The sequence below is a fragment of the Pholcus phalangioides genome, unplaced genomic scaffold (genome assembly GCF_987345545.1).
Source record: "Pholcus phalangioides strain wild (caught in Gottingen) unplaced genomic scaffold, Ppha-v1.0 ptg000009l_1, whole genome shotgun sequence".
Classification (NCBI taxonomy): Eukaryota; Metazoa; Arthropoda; class Arachnida; order Araneae; family Pholcidae; genus Pholcus; species Pholcus phalangioides.
The window spans coordinates 57,778,605-57,806,555 of NW_028301602.1; the positions used below are offsets into that span (position 1 = coordinate 57,778,605).

The 27,951-nt window shown below is 38.3% G+C and overlaps 1 protein-coding gene across 2 annotated transcripts; it reads right to left on the reverse strand.

The window, feature by feature from the left end:
* Window positions 1–24: 24 nt before the first annotated feature.
* On the reverse strand, window positions 25–27,944 carry Chd64 (transgelin calponin-3). Of its 2 annotated transcripts, none has more exons than XM_089236646.1 (4): window positions 27,767–27,944; window positions 1,919–2,055; window positions 1,423–1,633; window positions 25–827 (listed from the first exon to the last, which is right to left on the reverse strand). In XM_089236646.1, exons 2-4 carry the CDS (start codon window positions 2,005–2,007, stop codon window positions 657–659), a joined length of 471 nt encoding a protein of 156 aa, XP_089092772.1. In that variant the 5' UTR covers window positions 2,008–2,055; window positions 27,767–27,944; the 3' UTR covers window positions 25–656. The 2 variants fall into 2 exon arrangements, with proteins under 2 accessions (XP_089092772.1, XP_089092771.1); XM_089236645.1 differs by lacking the exon at window positions 27,767–27,944 and adding an exon at window positions 12,582–12,813.
* Between the last annotated feature and the right edge of the window lie 7 nt (window positions 27,945–27,951).

The following is a 27,951-nucleotide window of genomic DNA, read 5'->3' on the forward strand; positions in this document are numbered from 1 at the left end:
AAACAGTGATAACAATAGTCAAAATAATTCATAATTGAATTTATTTGTCTTGCAATTCAGTCAGTACATTAGGAAAAAAAAGTTTCATTTTCTTTTTTTTAAATTTTGCAAGAGCTTCCAACAATAATAAAAAAAAAAATTGTCCGCGCAGAATGATATGCATATCATGCAAAAATAGTCTCAGCCTTCTGATCTCTACAATTTTCAGCCTTCTTGTTACAAGGACAAAAATTATGTTTTTTTTTCTGGTTTCGATATTTGTTTTTGGCAGGATCTATTCGCAATTTTGTTAGGAAAGTTGGACAGATTTTAGAGTATCACGGGGTTTTTTCAATTGTTTGATTTTGTTTCTTCTGATAATACAATTTTGCACGCAGCTATGTATAAAAACTTTTTTTTTTGATGAAATGCTCGCAATATTGCTTCGCTTATTAGGCCTATGTCAGAAATAATTTTTTTATACAAATCGACTCCATGTATATATTTTTTCATGGTATAGGATAATGGAGCATATACATCCCTATAAATTCTATGGATATATGTTTCGCTTATGAAAAAAACAAGAACAAAAAACATTGAAAAGCTGGCAAAAGGTTGCATCATAATCAAAAACTGTCTTTTTCTCATGAAAGTATCCTCTTTCTTCTGTTACGTCCTCACATGTGGCGTGTATTTCCGAAGCTTATCCCGCTTTGGTTAGCTCCTTTGTTGGACCCATACTGCAGGCTGATGATGCCTTGTCCGGCCTTCAGTTGTTCGTCCGTAAATTGGCGTACATTGGCTTCTGCTTCTTTTGGACCGATGCTCTGGAAACCAAACTTGGAGGCCTACAAATAAGAAGAATACGGCCATCATCACAACATGCACACAATAATTTTTTTACATAATTCGAAAGAATTCAATGAATGTACACTGTTATCCATTCGTATACAGGGTACATGGAAGAGTCCCCTCGCCGCAAATTACTGACGTACCGTTGATCTTAGAGGCATACTTCTAATTAGAAAAGCATCCAAATAGCGTTTAGACTTCAGATAGGTCATTGATATTGCAAATAAAAAAAAAATAACTTTTTTTTATTTTATTTGGTCACCCTATCCTAAAAATCCCAATTATAAAAGCGCCTTTTCTCTTTTGAGGCAGAAAAAAGTTTCAAGTTTTCAAGTACGATATTCGCCGAGATATTTGGTTTCAAAATCAGAAAAAAGACGAGAAAGAACAGTATAAACTACTAGACAAGCTCATTATGCTATTCTTTCCCCTTTTTTTCAGCGATTTTCAAGTCTAATATCTAGGCGAATATTGCACTTAGAAACGTGGAACTCATTGTTTGTGGACACCTTTTTTTAATTGGAAGCATGCCTCTAGGCTCAACGGTTCGACAGTAATTAGAGCCCATAATGTCACGTTAAGGAAATTCACCTTTCTCGCCAGAGACTGTAAGCAAATGAGAACTGACGAAAGGTTCTGCTGTTCCCACAGATCGACAGTCTGGAAAGTTTCTTCTGCAGGGACACCAAGTCTGCGAACGTGCTCCAAGAACAGGTTGATGTTCTCCATGCATTTGAACGCCATCGTTGTGTTATTGATTTTCTTTTCGGGAATGGAACCAGGCTGCAGAACGTTGATGAGTCTAATGTATATGAAAAAAAAATAGAGAAAAACACCCACTAAAGATGAAAAATGATAATTTTTCATTCTTTAGATTCAATTTGTTAATCGTGAAACACACATCAACATAAAATGTTTGAATGTGACATGACTACGGTAGTCTTTTCATTAAAATTGATAATGAAAACCGGATTTTTGTGGCAAAACATTTGACAGGTTCATGGATAGTATTAATTCAGAGCTTTAATATTAAGAATCAAAACTTATCGATATAGCGAGGTATATTTCAAGCCAGATGTATACTTACCGACACAGCACCTGCCCATCCTTGAGTTGTTTGTAGAAATTCTCCCGATCGCCATTCGTGTCCAGATCAGTGTGCATCACAGCATTCATCCACGATAGAACTTGACCAGCCAGGTGTGTGTCATACTTGGACTGGATCTGTGTATCAAAATTGGAAATTAACGTGGGTTTTGTCCACTTCCGACGCATAAATATAAATACAAATATAAATTTAGAAAATACTGTTTTCTAGCCCGAAATTGGCCAGTTCGTGAATTGGCTGAATTTCGTTGTAAATGGACTCGGCCAATTGCCGAATTTCTGGTTTTCGGAATTTTCGAAGTCCGACATAATTCGGGATCATCGCCAAGTTGGTGTATTTTTTCTTGATAATTATGTGCACGTTAGCTTGGAAACCCCATCAAAACCGTTCAAAATTCAACTACTCGTTTTTCTGAAGCTCCTCTTCTCTTGACGCCCCCGGGCCGTGTCAGGGTGGACCCATGCGTTAAGACGGCACTGAATGTAGCCAGGGCCATCTCAATAGCATTATGGGCCCCAGGGCCAAATGATTTTTTTGAGGCCCTACCAGGCAAATTTTCGAAAATTTCAACCAGATCCCATTTTTGTGAGGCCTCCCTTTTCTCTTTAGGCCCCCGGGCCGTGCCCGGGTAGGCCCATGCCTTAAGACGGCACTGAATGTAGCTACTATCCTTGAGAGAATAATACTGCTATCCAGGCTTTCGTCGGCTCCTACCGGACCATTTTATATCAGCACATAGAACTTTGGCCAGGGATCTCTGGCACTTAGCGAATCGCCCGTCAAAAGCCCAAATCATTTCTGAAAATTGGACTTTGGCCAAAACTCTCGGCCAATTCCGCAGTTCGGGTTTTGGCAGTAACATGTATAAAATTCAAGTGTACGTATAGGTTGAAAATTATCTGCCGCAATAAGAGATAAATGAGATTGATCAAGCATTCGGAGATATCTGACGATATATAGAAATATTGCAGCAGCATCAGCATCTTACTTTGAAATCTATCTAATATTTGTACCGATATTCTTTGAAGAGCTGATAGCAATCTTGTCTAAGTCCGGAATCACGGAACGTCGAATCCTCGTACGACTGGTACGGATAAAAGCTGCACGCGCTCTTAAAAACTACAAGGAGAAGTTGCTCACGAGACCATGTCCGTATTATCCTCTCAAGGATATGTGCAGTGGAATGAAAGCTTGGTTTTTCATCCGTTCATCCGCCCTGTTTGAATGCGTTGATATGACACCGTTTCAATCGAATGCTGTCAAGACTCTTGATATAAGAACACGTAAAACATTCCGCACTCTCTTCCAAACTGTAAGTGATCTGGACACAATTCAGATGAGGAAATTGGCACTGGACCTGGGATCAATCCACGAATCTGATTGAATGGCTACAATGTTGAGCCTGTTGCCTGAACGAATAAATTTATGAAAAAAGAAAAAACCTAAGATGGATGCTTCAACGGATAACAAACAATGAGTCAGTTTATTCAAAGTGGTTTTTTTTGTTTATCATTCAAGGATTTCTTTAGCTAGAATATCTAGTTTCAATCCTCAAGAAAAAGCAAGAGCTGCTCTCCCTCTTATCTGACTTCCTAAGAAAATCCTCAACCAAATATGTCAGTGGTTTTCTTTTTTTCGTTTTTTTTTATCAAAGTTTTCATGGATATATAGTTTTTTTTTTTTCTAGCTTATTTATTCTTAACAACCAGCATGACCTTTCAGATAGGAGAGTTCCTATCCGCTTTCCTAAAAGGACGAAAAAATGCCATAAAAAGGAGGGTATTCCATCCACCCTCTTCTCTCTCTCTCTCTCGTGGTATTTATCTTTATCATTAAACGCTGTGGGAGTCCCACTTGCAATAACTTGGATATCATTCTAGGTTTTTAGGTTGTCTGGCTAAAAAAAAAATAGAGACGAAACAAGGGACTATATAAAAAATAGTATTGGATAGCATTGAATTGCATAAAATTTATGGAATTTTTTGTTGTTGATGTTTTATGAATTTTGAGCCGAAAGGAAATAGTAGGTAGCCAAATGGCTACACCGTTTTTTTATACGAATTTCGTAGACTAATCTCACCGATACATGAATTGTTTCACTAGACGTCCTGGTTTGAAGAATCTATTCACGGTCTGTTTTTGAGATTTACTGAGGTGACATAAGTCCTGTTGCGGCCTTTGTACAAAGAAATAAATACAAAGGCCACAACAGGCATGGTATGGCATGACTAGATTTTCGCCCCACTTTACATCTGGTCATGCCATGTAATGCCTGTTGTGGCCTTTGTATTTATTTGTATTATGCCACCGTGGTAAATCTCAAAAACGAACCGTGAATAGATTCTTCAAACCAGGACGTCTGGTCAAACCACTCGATCTGCGACATTGTCTGCGAAATTCGTATTTAAAAGAAAATGCCACAACACCAGGCAAAAAGCCCAACGAGGTGGTTGAAAAGAGATGCCCATAAAAATATGGATGTCAAATATAACTAAAACACAGCAACCCAAAATAAGAGCAATTATCACGAGAAAAGCAAATGGATACTAAAATAACATTAATAAAAACAAATGAATATGACACACTATATGAACTTGTGGTTGTCTTATTTAAGTATGGATAAGCATCTCGATTTATTCTAATATGCTTATCGTATTTCTTCTTGTACGTGCCAATTGTGTTAGAATTCGCGACTTCCGAGGGTAAACTAGTCCATTTATTTACGACCCAATTGGAGAAAAATTCTCCGGAACACCATAACCTCAGTACCAATACCGTACATCCAATTCTATCGAACTACGAGTTGTGAATATGCAGCATCCAGCGAAAACTGGCTGATATCAAGGTCTTACCAAATCTTGTCACCCTGTGTGCAGAAGGCGGATTTATAGCTTTTCCATCCTTCTCCCATTCTAATTTGATGTTCTTGACCACCAAGCACTAAAATTCGCTCCCCCTTCGAAGTAGCCGCCCAGGGATACAGTTCAACAACTCCCTTCCCCATAGACGGACACGGTCCCCCTATCCAGTCAAAGAAGTTGGCACAGGTGGGAGGGCTGAGATGCACATTAGCCCCCCCTCACAAAACATACTTTCGATGAATTGCCCCTTCCCCGTTCAGAAATCGTAATCTGTATCCGCTTATGACTCCTCCCTCCGTAAATGCGCACCTGCCTGTTCATCAGTAGGCTATATTAACTCGCCAAAGAAAATGCTAATACCAAAAGTAATTACTTGTATTAAAGTATTTATTTGTATTTAAATTTAAAGCTTCGTTTTCATGTTATGTGTCTTCTTTTCCTCTTATATGCAAATGAAATTGAAAGATTATTTTTATATGGGACCAATATTACATACAATGTAAGAATGAAAGTTGCAGCGATACCATCTTCATGAAGAGCACCTGAAGTGACCAGATGGAGGCCTGAAAAATGAAGACAAATCTCGGACATCGTTGTTAAAAACCGGGACATCTATTGATAATAACCAGGACATTTTCAAACCTCTCATTTGGTGGTCATTACAGTGTAAAATTGCAAAGTAAGAATGTATAATGAAAATGTTATCACACACATTGCTTTACACAGGGGCACAAAAAGGAGGCATGGTTATCAGACATCCCGTATATATACGTGACTGAAGGGCGTATGCCATGAAGGGTGAGATGCATAATATAATATACTCATAAATTACTTGTGGGAGGGGTGAACTTGAGCACTCTTCAAGTCTTATATTATAACGTCTATGTTTCTAGGAACAGTCAACTTCCGGTTTACGAACTTACTACAAGTAATTCGTTCAGGAACGAAAACGGTCGGTTCGTAAACCGAATCGTTCAGAAACCAAAATTGTTTATTTTTTTTTTGTTTTTTTTATAGGATGTAAAAGAGATTAATTCGTTCCAACGACTCCAAATATTTTTAATGGGAACTTTCACAGCAGTGCTTTGCGCTCAAGTGCATAGCGTAAAACCGAATGAAATCATTAGATTAACACTGAAAACTCTTTTCCGTAGAAGAAACAATCCCAATTTTACGACACAACGGGCTTATATCCCATATGGAAGTAAAAGTGAGGCCATATTTGGTTTCTTTAATACAGCGAAACCTCTCTTTTACGGACACCGGCGAGACAGAAAAAAAAAAATCGTCCGTAAAAGAGGGGTGTCCGTTAAGCGGGGGTTTAACTGTATCATCTATAATCTCAGAGTCAGTTTTCTAAATTTCTGCCTGCAAAGCAATTCTGGCCACAATTCCTTCGAAACGGAATTCATATTTCTGTAAGTCACTTGCCGCCAATCAGCATAATCAATATAATCATATACTGCCATATCAATATGACCTACTAGCAATGTAGTGTACAGTATTAACATGGCAAAAAATATAACAGTGAAATATCAAATTCTAACATAATATCTAACATAGCTAAATATTTAAATTGGAAAAATATTGAAAATAATTTTATTTCATTGCTCAAGCAAAACCCGGACAAAGTCATCCTGAAAGACTTTTTCTCGACAGGGCGAAAAATAGTGAAAAACCGGGACATCTGGACACCTAAAGAAGCACCGGAATTCTTTTCCTGAAGAGAAAGCATTGACTGTTACGTGCATAAATCATTTTACGATCAGTGTCGCTTTGAAGTGAACAATTCAACCCGGAATCCAGTGGGGAAAAGAATGCGTATCTTCAATTATCATAAACAATCCAAAGACTTGACAGTGCTGCACAATTTTATCTCGTCATCTGCAATAACGATGATGTTGCAAATTGTTTTTGTGTCGACCAGGCAAGAGAGACATAACAAAACGCAGCCACACCCACCGACTGATGTGTCAAATGCAAGAATACATACTGCTATAGAGATAAATAAATAAAGAAATAGAGAAGAGAGGAGGAAAAACCGCGCCGCTGCTCAAACACAACGTCATCCGTTTCAACGAAGGCACGTCCGTCCATCGTGATTATTACTATTTCTCTTTTCCAATATGGATGCAACAGCACTTCCTGCTTCACTAGATGGCGATACAGAAGGGGACCAGCACCTGTAAAACCAACTGCTGTGCAAAAAAAGATGCACAACCTTGTACTACTGTTACAGCAGCCTAACTACGGATGCTGTTTCTACGGATGACTCAGTCTCTCGTCTTGAGGATGGGTTCACATTTTTCTTTTTTTTTTTAGCGTCAGGGAAACTGATGGAAGAGCACACAGGATACGACCAAACATAAATTATCTGACTCGTCGACAAATAATAATAAAAAGAATTATCCTGTTATTTCAGTTGGAAATTCCGTTGACGATGAGAAGCGATACATAACTCGCGAAAAACCGTCCGCATTTTCCCTTTCTTTTATGCTTATTTCCCGCATCTTTCCTTATTTGAAGACTAACCAGTCGTATAAGGTTGGTACAACTGAAATATCCATCTCGAGTCCACGTTCTTCTTTCTAATCACTTTAGCCATGACTCTCACGAGGGTCAACACAAGCTATAGCAGCTATTAAGGCGACTGGAATAAGGCTATTCCTAGTGGCTATAGCAGATATATCTGCAAACATTGGCGTACGCAAAGAGGGGTCCTCAAGCTGAGATTATAGTGTTATTTTGCAGAAAAAAACTAACCCCCCCCCCCTGAGAAAATTCTGCGTACGCCTATGTCTGCAAGGACTCAATCACAAAAAGGCTGAGTGGGCGCTAGTTTTGGAACCTGGGAGACAAAATTGTACACTTTTTCACTTTTTACTTTATGATTTTGCCAGAAAATTAAATTGTTGAAAGTCCGGCAGCAAAATAATGGCCCAAGGCCCATCATCCCGGGCTCACGTGCTGAAGCTCTGTCAGCCCACCCCCCCCCCCCCTTCTTGTGAAAGCCATGGTATCCCCTTCCAGACGCGTCGGAAGTGTCGATCTGGAGGTGCTCGGCTTGAGCTTTGCGTTGGACATTTTGATTTCTGCATGGAAATGCTGGGGGAGGGGGGGTTCGAGCATTCCCGGCTCCGACGCCACCGTCCCCTTCAAGGTGTGGGACATTTTCCGACCCTGTCTTACGAGAGTTCACTGGAACTGCAGTTGGAGATCGATTGTTGGCAATCCGCGGTCAAAATTTTCAGGCAAATGTTCTTAGTGAGCCATTAGGCTGCCGTCAAAATCTTGTTTAGCGTGAATTACCGTCATAGCCCCCACATCCTTGAGCCGGGCCTCTGAGCTGAAATTTTTGGTGGGCCAGGATTATTCACGGGCCCCTTCATTTAAATTAATTTAATTAATTAATTAATTTACATACAAATTGATAGTGGAAATAAAACATAGCGTAATAAGATTGGTGCACTGTCGGTCCCCCTTACATGAGGGCCATGATTTCCTGTTTAAAAGGAATCTTGTTGACCAACCGGGGATTTCCTAATAGCACTATGGGCTCTCAGGCAAAGTGATGCTCTGGGGTCTTTATCAAGCTGAAAATGCCTGTCTACCAAATTACGTACTTCGTCCAGAAAAACATAGTATCAAATCTGATCATCGTGAGAGAAGCCTCTGTACCGTGTCAGGGAGGGCCCATACATTATGACAGCTTCGTCGTCAACTTTCTGCACGCGTGCAACTCAGTGACATGCCAATTAGTAATCAGAACGGCACGCGAAGGCTTGCCAACGATTTTTTAAAAAGTAGTTGAAAATTGTTTTTCTTTCAGTCTGTAAGGAAAAAGTTTAGGTTGCAAATAAAGACATCATCTGATGTTGGTCTGTATATCGTACGTAACCCACACCGTGTTTACACGGTTCACCCATACAGAAAATGAGCGACAGTTTTCAAAGTTTCCGTGCAAAAAAACTAGGGACGGGACGAATAGCAGAATACTTGGCTGATGTTTTGGCCTAATATCGATTCTCTTAAAATTAATCAAAATTATAAATAAAACTGTTTTTAATTGGAAATTTAATTATTGGTAATTTTAAATGATATTGCGTTTCAATTATGTAATTTATTTAAATAAATATTAAAAATTTTGTGGTAATTTATATATATAAAGATTTTTATTGTCATGATACTGACAATCAAGTTTACCGATGATGTGCAGTCGAAGTTGGTTAATTCAAAATCCAAAGTCACTGGAAAGAAGTTTGATTTATCCAAAATTCGAATTATCAAATTAATCTATCCTGGACCTGTAAAAAAGGCTACAAATTACAATTAAATCATCAACATTCACACGGGAGGGGAGAATAGTAATCAGCAATTATTAAAATTTTATCATCAGTTACAAAACTGTTTCCCAAATTTTAGTTATTTATATACTAATTGATCTTGGCCACTGTTCTGGAATCAACATCACTGCAGAATTTATTGACCATGCTTAAAGCCTCGTTTACGGAAACAATTCATGATCACCGTTTACGAAATTGTTTTCCAAATTTTGCTTGTCATTCTTATGATAGCGATGAAATACACTTTCAGTAACGTATTACAATTTGTATTTTGACTATAAAAAGATTCAGATTTTGAATGGTACACCTTGATCCATGGGTTGAACAACATAACTGGTATGGGGCCGTTCAAGTATTATGTCATCATCGATGGGGGGGGGGGGGGGTTTCCCGATTTGCTGACTTTTGAAGACAAGGGGGTAGGGGGGGGGGTTGGATAATGCTTACGTCAGCAACCATCCTTTATGAAAATATGAGTTAGGATTCAGAGGGGCAGAGCTGATGACGAAATTTTGCTGACAAGGGGGGGGGGGGTCAAAAATGGCTAAAAATTTGCTTACGTAATACTTGAACGGCCCCTATCAAGTGGTAGACATTCTCGATGCACTCCAGCTGAATAATATCAAAATAGGCATTAAATTATCATCGAAAGAATAGAGAAAAACAGAATATTCAAAACTTTTGTTTTGAAAATTCGTTGTTTAACCACTTGGTCAAATAAAACAGTGTGTGATTTTTAGAATTTTTCCGAACTAAATTTGCTGATACAAAAATCATAATTTTTTCCCTCCAACTTCGAATTAAGCAAGAAATTTTAACGTTAAATTAGACAGAAAATTCAAGGGGAGTTTGCAAAAGTTCGAATTATCCAAAATGAATTAATCAAGTTCGAATTGACCGAATTCTAGTGTTGTATTTAAATATTACTTATATAAAGAATCAATTTTTTCAACACTTCTCTCAATTTTACATCTAATCAAAAGAAAATATCAACTATTAGGATATTTACATTAAATTAGTAATGCATCATAAAATTTACGACTTATTTTCTTATTTTTCTTTGCCCATTTCAGTAGCTTAATATATTTCTTGTCTAGGTGCATCCTTCAGTTAATGAACTTGCGTAATTCATGCTCACTTCCGCTTTATTGCAGTAGGATTCTATTCTCAGTTTCATGTTTTCTTTATCCTAGAAATTTACCCTGACATATCCTTCTCTTACAGAAGGGGATATAATACCACACAATAAGATATAATCAGCAAATTTCTAATTTATGCGAAAAATTCCAATTTATATAGCTTTTTAAAATTAGTTTGTTGCGCTTGGATTTACACAGATATTCGTCCGAATACCTAAGCATTATTCGTTCGAACCGAATATTCCACAAAAGGGCCGAATAATGGCCGCATATTCGTCCCATCTCTAAAAAAAAACAGAAAAAAATTGAAATTTTTCAATACAAAGGTAAAAGAAAAAGGAAGAGCGGAACTTGTATGTGTAAAAATTATGTGTTGCAAAACTGGCAATAGCTGTATTTACAACCTTTTTGATCATTCATTTTTGTGCACGAATGTCATTAACTTCATTTTAAAAAAAAAATTATTTTTTAGGAAGAAAAAAATTAATTTTTGTTTTCATTTTTAATGAGGTTTTTATGGACATGAGCGAGACAAGAAAACATGCGTGAAACATGCTTTTTTTTCTTCGTGAATATTCCTAGGTTTAAAGTCTCGAAAGACAGCAAAAGGGGGAAAATAAAAACCAATCCAATTTCGGCCTGTAAAAGGTCATAACGATGCAAGACCATTATTTCGCTGTTGACGATTGCCCTCTTTGGATCCGTGCCTGATTCTGACAAAATTATATATATATATATATGTTGTTTACCTCTCGGCTACAAGCAAAAATAATTTCTTTAGGCTCTACTTTTTGACGCGTATCATAGATTTTTTGAGTCCGAAACCTTTATTCTCTCATCTTTTGAGCATAACGTATTGACAAAAACTGCTTTATTTGAAGCGTTCAGAAAAGTTCGTCTGTCGAGAAATAAATTTATCTCGACATAACAGCGATTGCGAACTACATCTGAAATCATGAGGCATACAATTTATAAATTGACGGGGGTTAAAGTCAGAGTGTTAACTTTTCGACAAGTCCAGAAATGCAATCTAGAAGTGCTAAACAATTTGAAGAAAAATATGAACTTGAGTTTCAATTTCAATAGTTTGTCACTATAGATTGCAAAGTCACAAAGTTCTTACAAAGTTTAAGGACACGTTGAAAAACAATTCTAGTAAAACCTTCTATTTTTCTCAAACTGAGGGTTAATTGGCTCTGACTTTAATCCCCCCCCCCCCCAATCTATGTAGTAGGAAGGAGAGGTTTAGATGTGATTGTAATAAAAAGCTTGAACGAATAACATTTTCTAACACATTTCCTCTATCCCTTTCCAAACCAGAGCATTCATTTCTTTTTCCAGAGAATTTTCAAGATTTTTCATTCTTGACATTTAAAAACACATTAAAAACATATTAAACATGTCCGCAAATCTTTATTTATTTTTTAATTTTTAGTTTTTTTGTGAAGAAATAATTAATCTTAGGGCAAATTTTTTCAGCTAAGATGATGAAGGGTATATTCATCTTGGCATACAAATTTTTCCAGAATATTATTGCTAAATTTTATGCAATAAATTACACTTTTCTCGGAGGCAGTTTCTCTTGGAAACCTTAAAAACCTCCTGAAAGTTCGACTTCAGGCGTGCCGCAATCTGATGAAAGCTACCAAAGTATATATTCACCGTATTTCTAACTCAAAACTTACACAATCCTTCAAGTCAGGGCTCAACTCCCTGAGGTGAAACGAAAAAAATTTGCAGTGAGAAAAAAACAACCACCACATTTGTGCATACAGGGTCTGAAAGGGTTATAGGAACTCGCAATAGATATTTTAAGTATGACATATATATATATGTTTTTGGTATCATCCAAGAAAACTCGTAAGATTCGAATTTTTTCTCCAATCAAATCGCTATGACAATAAATTTTCGGTCAAGAATATCGCCTGATAATTTCTGAATTATTCTTGGAAAATATTCTTGAAGGTAAATATTGCAATTAACTTTACTTGTGATCGTTATGGAAGTTGGGCAGACATATCTTCCGGAAATAACGGAAGTAAGTTAAAAGGATGGGAAAAATTGCACGGCACATCCGGTCTGAAATGATGGCAGAGAACCGTTACTCCACTGGATTTCGGACGTTGGCTCGATTCCCGAGAGAGATGTAGAAAATAGCCTTTCTCCGGTGTGATTAAATATCAAAGATGACAATGTAAGAACCGAAAATAAGACGCACCCACCTCTTCATTACGTGTACATATCGGAAGGAATTGCACGTTTTTCTATAAAATATATCGATCAAAGAAAAATAACTCACCCTACTATGAGCTTCGGCAGCGAATCCGGATTTCGTAGCACGGTGTTCCGCCATTATTTAGTTTAATCCAACGGTGCAATAATTTTGTTATAGCACTGTAATGAAGGAAAAATTACCAAGGAATTTTTTTTTTTTTTTAAATGTATGTGGTGAAAGCTGTTGATAAGCAGCGATTTGTAGGCGGGAGGATAGCGAGAGAGAGATCCTCTTCGCTTACTAATCACTCACTGGCAGCAACCACTGCTCCGGTACTTCGGATTCGGACGTCGGGGGGCGCAGGCGTCGCGGGTCACGGTCGAGAGAAATATAGAGTGTTTGCTTTTTTTTTGTTCTTTTTTTTCTGGGCGGATGTCTTGCGTTTTTCGTATGCCATAAATGGATAGAAAAATCAAAGAAGACTCAAGAAGGAGAAGAAACATTTGCCAAAGATATAAACGCATGTCACAGAATAAAAATAAATTGTGCTAGAAGTAGTTATTTTTTCTCTTGTCAAAATGACCAGACGTATCTGGAATCAAGGGGGTGTCATCGGGGCAGAACCTATCGGGCAGCAAAGGGGGACTCGTGGCCCCGTCGCAAACTTAAGGGACGGCTTGAGGAGAAGCAAAAAAAAAAAAAAAAGAAGACCGTTAACTGATTTCTGACGCTGTATTTGCGCAACGCCTTGTTTAAATTTTTTAATCAATTTCTATGCAATTTTTATATGAAATGAATATTTTTAGGGAATTAAAAAGTTTAACGAGTGTCATAGTATTTTTTAAATTTTACAAAGAAATTTGATTTTTTATGACTTTTCAAAAATTAAATTTTTAGAAGTTTTATCCTTATTTTCAATCTGAATTTTTTGATTGCACACCACTGAGGTGTTGACTCCACACTTTGGTGTTAAAATTTAGAGATGACTTGAAAGTTTTATTGGAAGTCAAATGCACACGCACGCACACAAATGATTTCTTCCAATTGTTTTCCTTAGAATAACAGAAATAAAAAAAGAAATGAATGGAAGTATAAAATTGCTCAAGAAATAGAGCAGCTTGAATGCGATTTTCTCAAATAGTAAATTTTAAAGAGTTGACAAGAAATCGCCGAAGATGAAATAAAGTATTTATTTCAAAAATAATTTACACCGGTAGCGCACACGTAATTGCTTATGCGGAAGATTCTTTCATTAAAGAACTACTCAGATTTATTTATAGTGTCGCAGGGAATGTTTCTGTAATAGGGTTGATAATAAATGGAATAGCTTACCCCCGGGGTTAGTTTATCTCTAGTAATCTCCTGTAGAAACCCTTTGCGTGAAATTTTGGAAATATTTTTATTTTTTCTCCACACCGGGATTAAAAGTTGCTATGTGAACACTCAGCTTTTCAACAATAATATAAAAATAATTTAATTAATTGACGTATACTATATTTACTACTGAAGAAAAAAAATCGATGTGGGAGAATATTTTACTTAATGTTCAGTTCAGACTGAATGTTTTATTTAAGAGTCGTTAGACTTCTTAAAATCGATGCCGAATTCAACTTCCTACGTGGAGATGTTTTGATCGTGAATTATATGTTGGTAAGCTTCAGACATACTGTTGAGGAAGATCTTTCAAAATGGCGATTTCATTTTCATGTCAATATATATACATATATATATAATCAAGCACCTAATAAGTATAATTTTGAGCCTAAATTTGTGGACGATGGGCATAGAATTTTAGTAAAGGGTATGGTGAGAAAATTTAAGCATTTGCAGTCTTTACTTCAAAATATAGAAGACAAGTGGCAGCACTTGTAAGGGCACGAAATAAGCTCAATTCTGACAACATTAATACATTAGGGCCACTTATACACTTAGAACACATATTCCGGAATGTACCAATTCGTTAGAGATTCCGTATTGGAATGTGTGCGAGTTGCATGTGCGGTTAAGTAGTAGAAGAAGTAAAGGGTGTGTATGCTTTTCATACACATTGCTACGTTATTTCAATCACTGTAAACCACAAGAATATAAGAAACAATTGATTGAATAATTTTTTCTCTTAAAAGTAAAAAAAAGAACAGAAGGATATTTTCTTTTTCGAAACATACTGTGGTATAAGCTACAGCAGGGGTTCTCAAACTGTGCGCCGCGGAATGGTGACCCTGACAAATGTTTTTCGAAAATATTCTTTGTTAAACAGCTCTGGGGAGCCAGCAGAGCTCGCGCATAAGCAAGGCGGAAAAAGAGCGCCGCGGGTGAAAAATGTTTGAGAACCCCTGGGCTACAGTATTTTTTGAAAAAAATTATTATATTATATATATATATATATATATCTTTTTCTTCAAGACGAATGCAGCACCTTAGCATAATGTTAGTTTTTGAATGCCGCTGCTAGCCTAAATATCAGGTTGGTCTCATGTTATGATGTCACCCCATTTATATGAAGTCATTTTTATTCTGTGTCTAAGGATGGCCTCCTAACGTTATACCGAGGTCTGACTGTATTTTTCGAAATCTAAATGATTTTTGAAACCGACTGAATACTTTTTGTGAATTTTATTCCTGATGTAGTTTTTTTCACGCATTACACGGATTATCAGTCCCTTAAAGATCAGGACGAGATATCTCGTCCTAACGCAAATGGAAAACTCTCTCATTCGAGCTCTCCCTATTTTTTTTACCTCTTTTTCTTATCATTATTGTAACTATATGAACGGAAGGTGTTTTTTTCCCCTCCTCGTTCTTTCTACACTCTTGTTTAGTAATTTTTTTTACCCACTTAAGGTGAGAAAGAGAAGGTGAGATCGCCGATACTTCAGATACAGATCATCCAAATTTGTTTCTAAAAGCCTGTCCGTGAAAGGGGTTAAGGTTTGGCTTCATTGTAATGCTCTCCCATATATTTTTGGTATGTCTTTAGTGTGTAGAATGGTTTATATTGTAACACGAAATGATATGGAACTCGTGTTGAATTGTTATTCCTTTTTCGGTGACTCACTGTCAAGTTAACATATATGTTTATAAAAATCACCGGGATGATGAAACGGAATCGAAATTAAAGATAAATTATAATTTCGAAACCGTACTCGCTCGATTTAGACGGCCGTTATATCGTCCATCGGAAAAGAAATGCGACGTGTATGGGCCTTAAAAGGTTATTCCGCCATTCATTTTGATTTGACCGTTCTCAATATAATTAGGTGACATCACAACCGTTGGGTGAATGGAAAGGAAAACAAAAAATGCAACACTTTATATATAAATAATTCCCCCCCCCCCATAATTTTCTGATCAACGGTCATGGCTATCCGGTGTCTGACGTCATCTTTCAAGAAGCCAGTGGCGGGATTTTGACGAGCTGTATGTGTGTGTGCGTCTATTTTATCTGAAAAAAAATGCACATACAAAAGTAAAACCGGTCTAACCACCGTAAAGAGTTTTTTTTTTTTTTGACAAGACGCCGCTATATTCAAAGTTCTTGCGTCATTTTCTTTTTCGGCGGGAGAGAGTAGCAATTTTCCTCATTACATATTCACTCCGTGATGCCAAAAAATACAAAACACTCCATAAAGAATGAAATAAAACGCATTGGAATACATTTACCTCTTGTCGCAAAATGCATTTTTTTGTTCTAGTATTAATAAAAACATTATACGGGGTTTTTTTTGCTTTTCTGCGTGTGCACTGTTATTATATTCGATAAGATACAAAAGACAATATCCCATCTTTTTTATTTCCTTTTCAATGTATAAATTTTGCTGCGGTATTCGACAGAAATCATGAATCTGCAGTTTCATGCACCACGACTTCATGTATAATGCATGTAAAAGAAGATCTAACTAATACTGTAGTTCTACTCCCTCTCATGCTTTCTGGAAAATTGCAGACGAACTTGCGTACCCCTCTATAAAAATGTGTACAGCAGTATATGCGTGGACATTTTTTGCTGTTTCTCCGAAAAGAGCAATCGGATGAATTCGAAAGGTGGATGGCGGCACTTACTGAAAACATTACACACAGGTATTCCTTAGAAATAAACTTCACGCGCGCGTTAGGGGTACACCAAAGCGTATTAAAGACGCTATTATTAATACGCTTTGGTTTTGTATTTTTAGGCATCACGGAGTGAATATGTAATGAGGAAAATTGCTACTTCCGCCGAAAAAGAAAAAATACGCTCTTTGGGGGTACACAATACATACGGTACTTTTTCCAGCATCCATCAACTCATTACAAATTCTTCAGAGGAATGCTTACATGGTGTATGTGTGGTTTAGTAGTATGCACACACACAATGCGAGCTGCTGTGCCATTTGAAAAAGTCTCTCCACAGAGAGCAGGTAGATCAACGTAACAAGGATGACGTCACTCTCCGCTACCATACGAAGGTTTTTAACAACTGGCTGTTGCGAAGATGAATTTTGGAAAGAGAGAAAGTTCAACTGCCTTTGCGCGGGGAATCGAACCCACGCCCTTTCACTTTCCGGATGAACGCCCTAGACCACTAAACTACAAAGGCAGCGAATCTCTCCATTTTTCCTTGGAGCTCGTGTACACTGAACGGGACCGTACACGGACGGCCGGACCAGACTCAGGCCAAGCTCACAACTACTGACGCTGTCATCAAATGGCGACTCATATAAAGATGACGTCATTCTCTGCTACCATACGAAGGCTTTTAACAACTAGCTGTTGCGGAAAGTGAAAGGGCGTGGGTTCGATTCCCCGCAAAGAGGCATTTTCATTCTTTCCAAAATTCATCTTCGCAACAGCCAGTTGTTAAAAACCTTCAGATCAACACGATACTTACATTACACGGAAAAGTCAGACACTTGCCATTTTCACTTCAAAATGTGAAAAACAGATGGCAGCACCAGTACTACACGAAACAAGCCTAATTCTGACAACATAAATACGTTAGAAGTCACGCAATACGACCCTGTGTGTAACCAATTCATTAGAAATTCCCCGGAGGAATGTTTACGATGTGCGGTTGCACTAACAACAGTACACACGCATAAGACTGAACATCCAGAATTAATTTAAAAAAAAACAAAACAAAAGTCTCTTTCTAAAGTACGCCTACATGCGCACGCTATGCGTTGTCCTTGAGTAGTTTGCTAGGATTCCCCCATTCACGTAAATGGCCGCCACAAATTATTTTATCGCAAGCCAAGAAACGCTCACTAGACGAACATCAAATTTAGAATGCTTCGCCGACGATGGATCCCGGGAGGAGCTTGCGTTGCGTCTCTTTGATTTTGTATAGCAAAGAGTGCCGCCGAACTTGATTGTGCATGGGAGGGAGCAGATCCGTCTTAAGAACATCATGGGCCCCCTTGGGCAAAGTGATTTTTCTGAGGCCCTACCAGACGAATTCTCGAAAACTTCAACTACTTCTCATTTTTCTGAGGCCCCTCTTCTCTTGAGGCTCCCGGGCCGTGCCCGGGTGGGCTCTTGCTTTAAGGCGACACAGGGAGGGAGGAGAGGAAGGAGCCAGAGAAAAAAAGAAAGAGCAGGACGAATTTGCGAAGCGAAACCGCGGCGAACAGAAATCAGGGAGAGTGAGAATATGTAGTCGCACAACCTTATTATATAACCGAGTTCTAACGGGTCTGAAATACTTCGGACTCCACGCGCGCGCGCGTGTGTGTGTGTGGCAGGGGGAGGGAGGGAGGGGGGGGGATGTAACCCTACCAATGTTTTTTTAAAAATTATACTCGACTCGTTTTTTCGAAATCGATGATTATTTCCACGTATATAATCTTTGGGGAGGGGGTAGTTATGCCTAGTCCTACGATAGGTTGAAATCACATGTTTTTAATAGGATTAGTTATCCCGTGTTCAAGCTGAAAAAAATTCTTTGTGTCATGTCAATGTGAGTATACGGAATGCTGGACGAATGATCAGTGTACGAATTATTTTTACATAATTATACGAATTCATGATCAGTTAAATAGAAATAAGTAGGCCCCTATAGTGGTACGTCCACTATAACGGATTTGCGTGTATGGCCCTAGGAGGTCATGTTGCATTCACCGCATTGTCGATGACAACGAGGAAAGGTGTTTCTTAGTCTTGGAATTCGGTAGAAGACTTTAAAAGCGGTCTGGGGCATGGTTCAACTCCTGCAATACAACCTAACCCAATGGTTCTCAAACTATGGGTTATGGCCCAAACTTGATTCCAAGGGACTTTCGAGGTGGGTCGTAAAAATTCACATTCAGCCAGGGTTTCTTGAGCTATGGACACGAACCAAACACTGGTGGAGATACGGGGCGGGGGAGGGGGCAGCGTCAAAGGTGGAGTCGACTGATCTAATATATATATGTATATGTTAATTGATATCTTCATCATCATCGTGCCCCCCCCCCAGCAATAATGCCCCCCAGACTTCCAAGTTTATCTCCGCCTATGGACCAAACTTCAATCGCAGCGTCTTCCTAGATGATGCTAACCTAATAAACCAGACACGCATATCGTCCATATTCCTCTGCGGAACTTCTAACAAATTGGTACATGTTAGAATGTGTGTGTGTGTGTGTGTGTGTAGCAGGCTCGTCATTTAGGGGGGGGGGCAGGTTTGGTTTTTGAAAATGCACTGAAAATGGTATATATATATATATATACATACATTGAGTACATGTGTTTTGCTCCCCCCCCCCCTGGAAAAAGTTGAAATGACGGCCCTGGTGTGTAGTGAACCTTCCGTGAAGTTTGTTTCTGCGTAACGTTTGTTATATGGAATGCTGCCGTCTGCCATCAATTTTTCTAACTATGCATGAAGTGTAATGATTGAATAGTATACCGTTGTAGGCCTGCTGCTCTCTGCGGCGAGACTTTTTAACGGGGAGATCGGCTCACATTTGTGCCTCGAAGTTGAGAACCACGGAAAACCCCCTTCAGCCGGCAACCACTGTGGCGACGGTGGGTTTCGAACCCGAGTCCATCACTATGACCACTCGAGCACCACAGCGGCCCTAGATGAGCCCTACAAATCTATTTGCAGTCATGTTATAAGTGAACTTGTTGCGTCACTGGTTTCACTAATTTAGAAAAACAAACGGTTCTTTTGTGGATCGTGACGCTGACCTTGTTGTTGATTTTGGGTCGTTGTTTGAAAAAGCTTGAGAAGCCCTGATCTAACAGGAGCGCAGCCCAATATTTTAGAATGTTTTTTTTTTATTAATTCATTGAAATAATGGCTCTCTCTCGGGTCGTATCTCTTTATCTTATCGATTCGTTTGGCAGCGAGCATACCGTCCACAATCTATCAAGAAGTCAAATATTGAAGCTTTAGGATGTCAGACGATACGGAAGTGTCACTTGCAGCGTTTGGCACAATCAAGATGGCTTAAACCCGGCAATCACAGTGCCATCCAAAACGCTATCGAACGCGATTCTTGTTTATTCCCGTTGCTTCCAGTGATGTGCCTTTTTCTTACGAGTAGTCATACGACTCTGACTAGACAAACTTTTATCGACAGATAGATTAACGGTCTAGGAAACCAAAAGAATATTAACGTCGTCACCACTTATTTCATTTGGTGAGCACATTCTCTGACCTGACACGTTTTATCAGCTTCGTGTCAACAATTCTTGTCATTTCATTTGTTGTATGATGTTCTACAATAAATGCCCTTTTTGGAACTAGAGGAGAAGGGGGGGGGAGGGGAACTGCCTTGACCGGCAAAAATCCTAGTTCTGGCCCTGGTCGTACGTATTGCTGTATTAGTACAAGCACTGAAATTTCATAAAAATCTCGTTTTCCTCCTTCATTGTACTTATGGGAAGGTCTGCGTGATTATTCCAGTTGGAATCCGTATGACTAGACATATCGTGATTTGAGTGAATAATTTCAAATCCCGATGCAAGACTTCTCAAGAAAAGGATGTTTTCACGACAGCCTAACCCTTTAAACGGCACTGACGAGATATCTCGCCTTCTCAAAAGCCTCTTATTTTAGCATTGACCAACCCAGATATTTTGTAAAGTTGATTTATCAATATGGTACACTTTTCTCCTATACCTCCCCACCTAGTTAATTTGCAGCTGCTGAAAATCAGAGGAAAACCTACTTCATCAAAAAAGATACGGTATTTTGAAAGGGGGAAGAGGGGTTATATAGTAGGTTCTGCTATCCTCTAAAAGGATTAAAAACAGGGTCGAACTACTGATCCTTGAAAACCCTGGCTTTATCCGCCACCTTTGAGCGAAGTATTGCGTTAGTACAGTATAACTATTATTAGCCAATACTGATTTTTTTTCCAACGATTAGACTATTTCTCAATCTTTTTTATCTCAGGATCCCCCTTTGGACCACATTTTCTCCCCGTGGCCCAATTCACACTCACGCAAGAGCCAGACCCTTTCTACTTATGGAATTGAATTTTAAGAAAACACTAATTTTATAGTGAACAAAAGTTTCATAAATAAGGCCTATCTCTGTCCTGTAACCCTGGGCTAGACACTGAACTGAAGGGGGGGGGGTATAGAGGAAGCGGTTATCATCCCTCTCAAGAGCTGAATTATGTGGGGAAAAATAGGTCTGCGTAAAATACGAGACGATGAACCTACACAATAAATACAAAGTTCACAACAGACAAAATGCCGAACAAGGTGGCCGAAAAAAGATTTCCGAAACGAAGAGGGTCGCTATATCGAGCGCCGAATGTATAAATATACTCCCCATAAAATTATGGTTGTCTCAACCCCTCCCTACACATCACTATGGATCCGCACCTAATTTGTGTTAGAACTCAGTGAAATTCTTTCTTGGAAAGGGGGGGGGGGAATTTCTATGCATGGCCATCTCAGTACCTTGGGTCCTCGCTCAAAGTGATGTTTTTGGGGCCCCTTAACTGCAAATAACCGTAACAGGGTTTATATGAGGCACCTAACTAGGCTGGGGCAACCGGGACACTGTTCTGGGGCCCGAGCCGAGGGGTCCTAGACCCCCATAATGTTTTTTTGGCATGATAACCCTTTCACGTCTGTCACGGGTCCCTGAGAAGGCACCCTGCTGCCCTGGCATACCTATTTGCATTCGAAAATCCAGATCTCATCATGTAGGCTTCCTATGGACATGAGGCCCCAAGTCATGCCCACGAGTTTTGGCAAAGACAAATGAATTAATATTTGATCACGTGAAATCAAAACCATGCAAACCAAATCCATATCTTTCACAGGAGATTTTAAACTGGGGGGAACTTCCTTCCCCCTGAAAGGTACAGTAAAACCTCTCGATAACGGACACCCATGGGACCAAAATTTTGTCCGCTAATGGGGAGGTGCGATATATAGTGGAACCTCGTTTATACAACTTTCACATTTATACTATGTTTGAGTTTGGTCGCAATTATCTCCTATAAATGTTAATGTTAAAATGTACGTGTCACTATGTGGGTGTAAAAGTGAACATCGATTATACATAATCACCAATTGTCTCAATAAAAAATGTTTGATTTGAAATTCCACTACATTTTTATCACTTTTACCGGTGATTATGCATGATTTCCAAATAAAGTCGGGAAGTTTACTTTGTCCGATAATTATGGAAAAAATTATAACCTTTGTTCTTTTCATTAAATCAATTAATTATTTTTACCCGCACATAATGCGTGCACTACACGTATTTTGCATTAAAAATTAAATTGAATTAAAATAAGATAGGGGAAGAAGATAAAAAACATTCATAACAACATACAGTTCAACCTCTCGATAACGGATACCCATGGGTACCGCTAACGGGGTGACCACTGTAGGGAAAATACGATAAACAGAACCTCGTTTATACGACTTTCACATTTATACGACGTTTGGCTTCGGTTGCAACTGCTTTTTAGCGGGGACAGATAGAGCGGGGGTCACGGTTGGTCTGAAGGTCGCAATTGGTTACTATATGTTACTGTGTGTAAAAGCGATACACCGGTGGTTATACATAAACATCAATCGTCTCGATAAAGAAAGTTTGATTAAATTTCACTACATTTACCACTTTTACCGGTGATTATGCATAATTCCCAAATAAAGTTGGGAAGTCTGATAAATATGTTTAAATCAAAATAAGCGTGAAAAGATAAAAACATTCATACAATAACATTATCAGTCTTGTAATGTTGACTGTCTTCACGCATATCAGCAAACAAAACCACCACCCCATTACCATTCGAATTCACCGTCTTGAACCATGAAATGTTAAGTTAATCAAGTAATTAATTAATGGATTATCATATTTAAAATACGAGCTTGAGATAATACATAATCACCGTTGAATATGATAAACTCTCGATTTATGAACAAAAGTTCACAGATTAGAGTTTGGAGGGAAAAAAAAATTAGAGATTTCGCCTGATTTTTACCGTCCGCTATCGAGAGTGTCCGTTAACGGGAGAGTGAAATAAATTAAAGCCCACTTTCATTTCGGGGAGAGACCAAAGGTTTGGCCATCTTTTTTTCCCTTTTTTCGATCATTTTCTCACATTTCGGGGACGCCCTTGATGGTAATTCATATATACATTAGATCAGACTAAGACGCCTTCATATACTATTATACCACTCCAGTGTATTAAGGAGTTCTAGATCAGACGACTCCACCCATGACATTACGGAGGAAATGACAGCTGGTCCCAGGTGCCCAAGCATCTAGTTGGGGCTTTGTTTGTTCCTGTTTCCTAATTTTTAACCCCTTTTAACGCACTTTGTACTTATTAGACAAAAATTCCTTTGATTGTAAAAATGTTTACATTATTTTTATTGTTAAGATATACCTTTTATGACTTTTACAAATTAACTCGAATAAATGATAAAAAAAAAACTTCATTAAAAAAAAAAAAAAAAAAAAACATTTTTAGTGCGTATTTTATTATATAGATGGCAGTACATCTGCAGATTCCGCTAAACCTAGGGTAAAAACAGAAAAGCGGATAACTGCGCGCGCACTCTCGCTCACATAATTTTTCTCAATTCTCCAACAGATGGCGCCACGTCTCTTCCAAGAAAAGAAACCACCACACCCCCAATAATTTTCTCAATTAAAACAGAACCGCTATGTATATTACGGAAATTTCATAAATCCGCTTATTATGCATAATCACTGGCTATTATACATAGTTAGCAACCATTTTTGTAAGTTTAATAAATCTTGTTTTCACGCATTTACCGGTGATTATGTGCAAAAATCCCCCAGCTTGTGTTAATAAATATATGATAAATCGCCAATAAATTATTTAAATTTACCGGAAATTTTGTTCAAATTTCAGTGTAGGATGACGGGATTCGATCAGTCATGTTTCTTATATTTTAAAATGTGGATAAATTTGAAGAAAGCTAATAACGCATTACAATGCTTATAATAAATAATTCATAAACGTTTTTTATTCTCATAAAACTTATATTCATTTACCGTATTTTAACGTGTATAAGAAACCCTTTTGCCAAAAATTTCATCCCGAAAATAGGAAAGGGTTCCTTATACATGGATAGTACCATAAATATATCTTTTTAATTTTGTTCCACATTTTAAAAATCGTGGGGGAGTGGTTTCCTTAGACACGTGAAAATACGGTAATTTAGTTTTTATGGCAAAATAACAATGAAAGGGCTCAAGTTGCCAGTCTTCTCATATCGCTTCTCGGCCTTTTGGCTAAGATTAAAGTGTATAATCCTCTCATATATACAGAGCTTGAACACACAAAGGGAGCGTTACGTTGTATTGTATATTCACTAATCATTCAAGGGGTGGGCAGTGCCTTACAGTAGTTATTAAAGGGCCTCAAATAGCCTCAGCCCCAGGATCCGGTGCCTATGAGAAGGGTCTCGATTATTTGAGATTCGGCATTTCGGGAGAAAGTATGTAAACTGGCAGGCCATATACGGACCCCGTGAACATAACTTGCCCATGACGCTCTTAAGACGGCCATAAAATCGATGTGTTGGCCTGAAGTTATTAGAGCCTTGAATCAGAGTATTTGGAAGCATATTCACGAGCCGAGAGCACTGTTTATATCATCACTTACGCCCAGACGGAAAGCTCCCGTACAAAAGCTCTCGCATTCGCTTTAACTGAAATAATCATAATGCAATTCATTGGATCACAGGGTGTTCAACTGAGTAGTCGGTGAATAAATATCTCCTGAGTACGAAATCAAGCATCCATTCTCAATCGGTTAAGTGAGCACCATGACTCCTCCTTTCCCCCGCACCCACTAAAGGTAGGGCTGACAGGGTTTCAGCATGAAGACCGCTACATATCTCTTTTTTTTTAACACTATAAATTCACTATAGAGGAAAAGAATCACTAAAGAGCTCAGTCTAGTGACCTGCCTCCAGGATGTGAGGAGCCATGGTGAGTACTGAGATGCTCTCGGGAAAAGGAAAAGTTTCATTCCCATATGAAATTGTGTCCTCCAACTTCTTTTTCTCCCATATAAGGTGGGCACATTCCCTGCGCAGACCTGTTGTTTCTCTGCGCACAGGAATTTTTTTTTTAATTTCTTTCTGCGCAACAAAAAATTCGTAAACATTCATTCTCACACTCTAAAGGTTCATTTTTTGTAAGCTTATTCCCCATGAAGATATGGCACCTTTCCTAGATACTTTTGTCCATAACCAATAAACGGGTAAAAGTGAAATTTTATAGCACCTATGACTTCTAGAAAATTGTAAAAATAATTAGACAGTACAGAGTATTATGTGTAAGAAACACCATTGAACTGTAACCCCTTCTGCCACCTAACAAATAAGAGAGAACTTGTAATTCTTCGATTGAAATTGGTGACAGGTTTTTTATTATTGTGCCGCTTAGAAAATGAAAAATAGTATGATATTAGTGAATATTTAGTATTAGTAAATTTGCCAAATGAGCCTCGGAATTTCAACAGTAATGTTTTTGTGTTGCAATATAAGATAAGTACGACCCGCAGAGTCTACCCTCCTTCATTTTTCGATTACAATTTCAAAAAGCCAAGGAGAACGAGACTCTGGATTTTACATGTCTTATTTTACAACAACAAAACAACACTGTTAAAATTCCGAGGCTTATTTGACAGTTCAACTAATATTATTACGTATAAATATTGATTAATATCATACCATGTTTCATTTTCTATGCAGCATATTATCGAAAACCGGTCACCAATTTCAATCGAAGATAGTAAGATAAGTTATATTTTTATTTGATAGGTGGCAGAAGGGGTTCCAGTTAAGTGATGTTTCATACATATGAAAGAATAATATACCAGTTATTTTCAATATTTCGTGCTCCATCCCAGGTACCACCGAAATGAAAAAAAAAATTGTTCAGCTCAGCAGGATTTTTTTTTAGCAGGCTGATGTCGTATTTTTGTTTTTTGTTTTTGTTTATATATCATAGATGGCAGAAGCGGTTCCAATGTAACGATTAATTTATTATTTACGCCCTCAATATGCGAGATAAAGCGTTCGGTGTGGGAATTACCAGTTCTTGAACTTGGTCATGAGGACGCATGCGCAACCATTTTCGTCTATGTTCCTTACATATTTCTACACGTGCCCACGTTAATATTCACACCGAACTATATTATTATGTTAGAGGTTCGGTGTGAATATTAACGTGAGGACGTGTCTAGCTTTCCTACATATTTCTACAACAGGTAGCGCCAATACACCAAACCAAAGCAGAACCACTTGTGATCTACACACATTTTTATAACGGTGCTTTTCCAACGGAGGTGTTTATTAATTATCATGCATTTAGTGTAGTTTCACACATTTTCGTCCCTTGAATTACCACAGGACTGTCTTAACGCATGGGCCCCGTCAGACTCGGACCGGGAGAGGCTTCTCATGTACATTGGAACACTCCACGGTTATGGAATCAGGTGCTACGGTAAATAGCAGGTGAATTTGGGCAAATACCCAATTTTTCCAAGCGGAAATTCAAACAATTGACAAGGGCTACATAATTTTAGGCCACACCGATTAAAGCTTTCCCGAGGCCCCCTCAGGAGGCGGATTTATGGTCTTTCCGCCTGTAGAAAATACATATTTTGTCGTTCTTCACTCATCCTAGTTTAGAGATCTTCACCACTCATTACTCCGAATTAGCCACTGTAGCTCCCCCTTACCCCCCCCCCCACGTAGACATGGCTATGTGTCACTCTTTTGTTCGTAAACATGCTTTCATACCCTCTAGGTCATTGTTTTTGTTCCTCGCTTACGAGGTCATTCTATCGGCCACTTGTGGGTGTCAGGGGTTCCCAACTTAAAACTTCTCGTGGAACCCTTGATGATAATAAGACTGTTCCACGTAACTCAAACAAACTTTTGAATATTTATCCAAAGGTGTGCCCCCCACTGCAATCACAACAGCATCATATCTTCAAAATGAAAGAGGGATTAAGCACCACCTCTTAATTCACATATTTATTGTCATAAATCATTGTGCTAGATCTTATCGTGGAAGCCCTATGCAAATGAGGCCCTCTTGCCATGCCCGGGTGAAATTGGAGTGTTAAGATGGCCCTGGGTGTCCCGTAAAAATACACGTAAATTCTAAAATTCAAGAACTTCGCACTATGAATCAAGAATATCACTAGAGAATAAAAAATTTCCAAAACTAATGATAATAATAATTTTTGCAACTTATGATTTCCTGATGAAACGGAGAGTGGCATTCCCGAACTTCTGGTTCGAAAATTCGAAGTGAAAAAATGTAATGTTATTGTTTCTAAGTTGTGTCGCCAACCAATTGGCCTGATTTGTTTTCAACGCGACACTATCTCGTTAAAATTTGAAATGGGGAACAGACTTGCGAGTAAAACGAGAAAGTTTTCTTCCTTGAAAGTTCTCCGGGTAACGGAATTTTTGAAGGTCCCGTCACGTTTGATGATGCGGAATCCAAAAAAAAAACTCTTATGGAACTTTAGGGGTCCACGGGACACCGGTTGAAAACCCATGTCATAAACACCTTCAAAATGCTTGAACCCGACCTCGTCTACTCGTGTGTTTATGAAGCTCAAAAAACTTATTTGGTTTTGTATCAACTAACCTTTCAGTTAGTTGATATTTCAAGAAACAAGCGATTCGACGCCATCACGTTGTAGGCAATCTACACCACCACATATCGGCACTCCCACCTACTGATTTCACGGCAATGAGAGAAGAGGAAAATATACAATTCGAAAAAAAACAACAACAACACATATTCTCTCTGATATCTCTCAAGTACTCACTCTTTGGCCGCGAGATAAAAGTTTTCGATTGCATCAATGGTTCGTCTTAACCGGATCAACATCAAAACCCCTCGTCCTTGTTTCTTGAAACGTTCAAAGATCGTAATATTTCGAGGACTCGAGATTAAAATCCAACACGACGCGATCTCGAAGCTCAGGATTCGCTCGGATAAAGATTAAGTACT

Excerpts from the sequence above, each read along its gene's own strand:
- Chd64 (XM_089236645.1), bottom strand. The coding sequence starts at position 12,635 with ATGGCGGAACACCGTGCTACGAAATCCGGATTCGCTGCCGAAGCTCAT. Across the intron at positions 2,056-12,581 it reads CTGCCGAAGCTCATAGTAGG|ATCCAGTCCAAGTATGACAC; the intron begins GTGAGTTATTTT and ends TTTGATACACAG. Across the intron at positions 828-1,422 it reads TACAGTCTCTGGCGAGAAAG|GCCTCCAAGTTTGGTTTCCA; the intron begins GTGAATTTCCTT and ends TCTTATTTGTAG.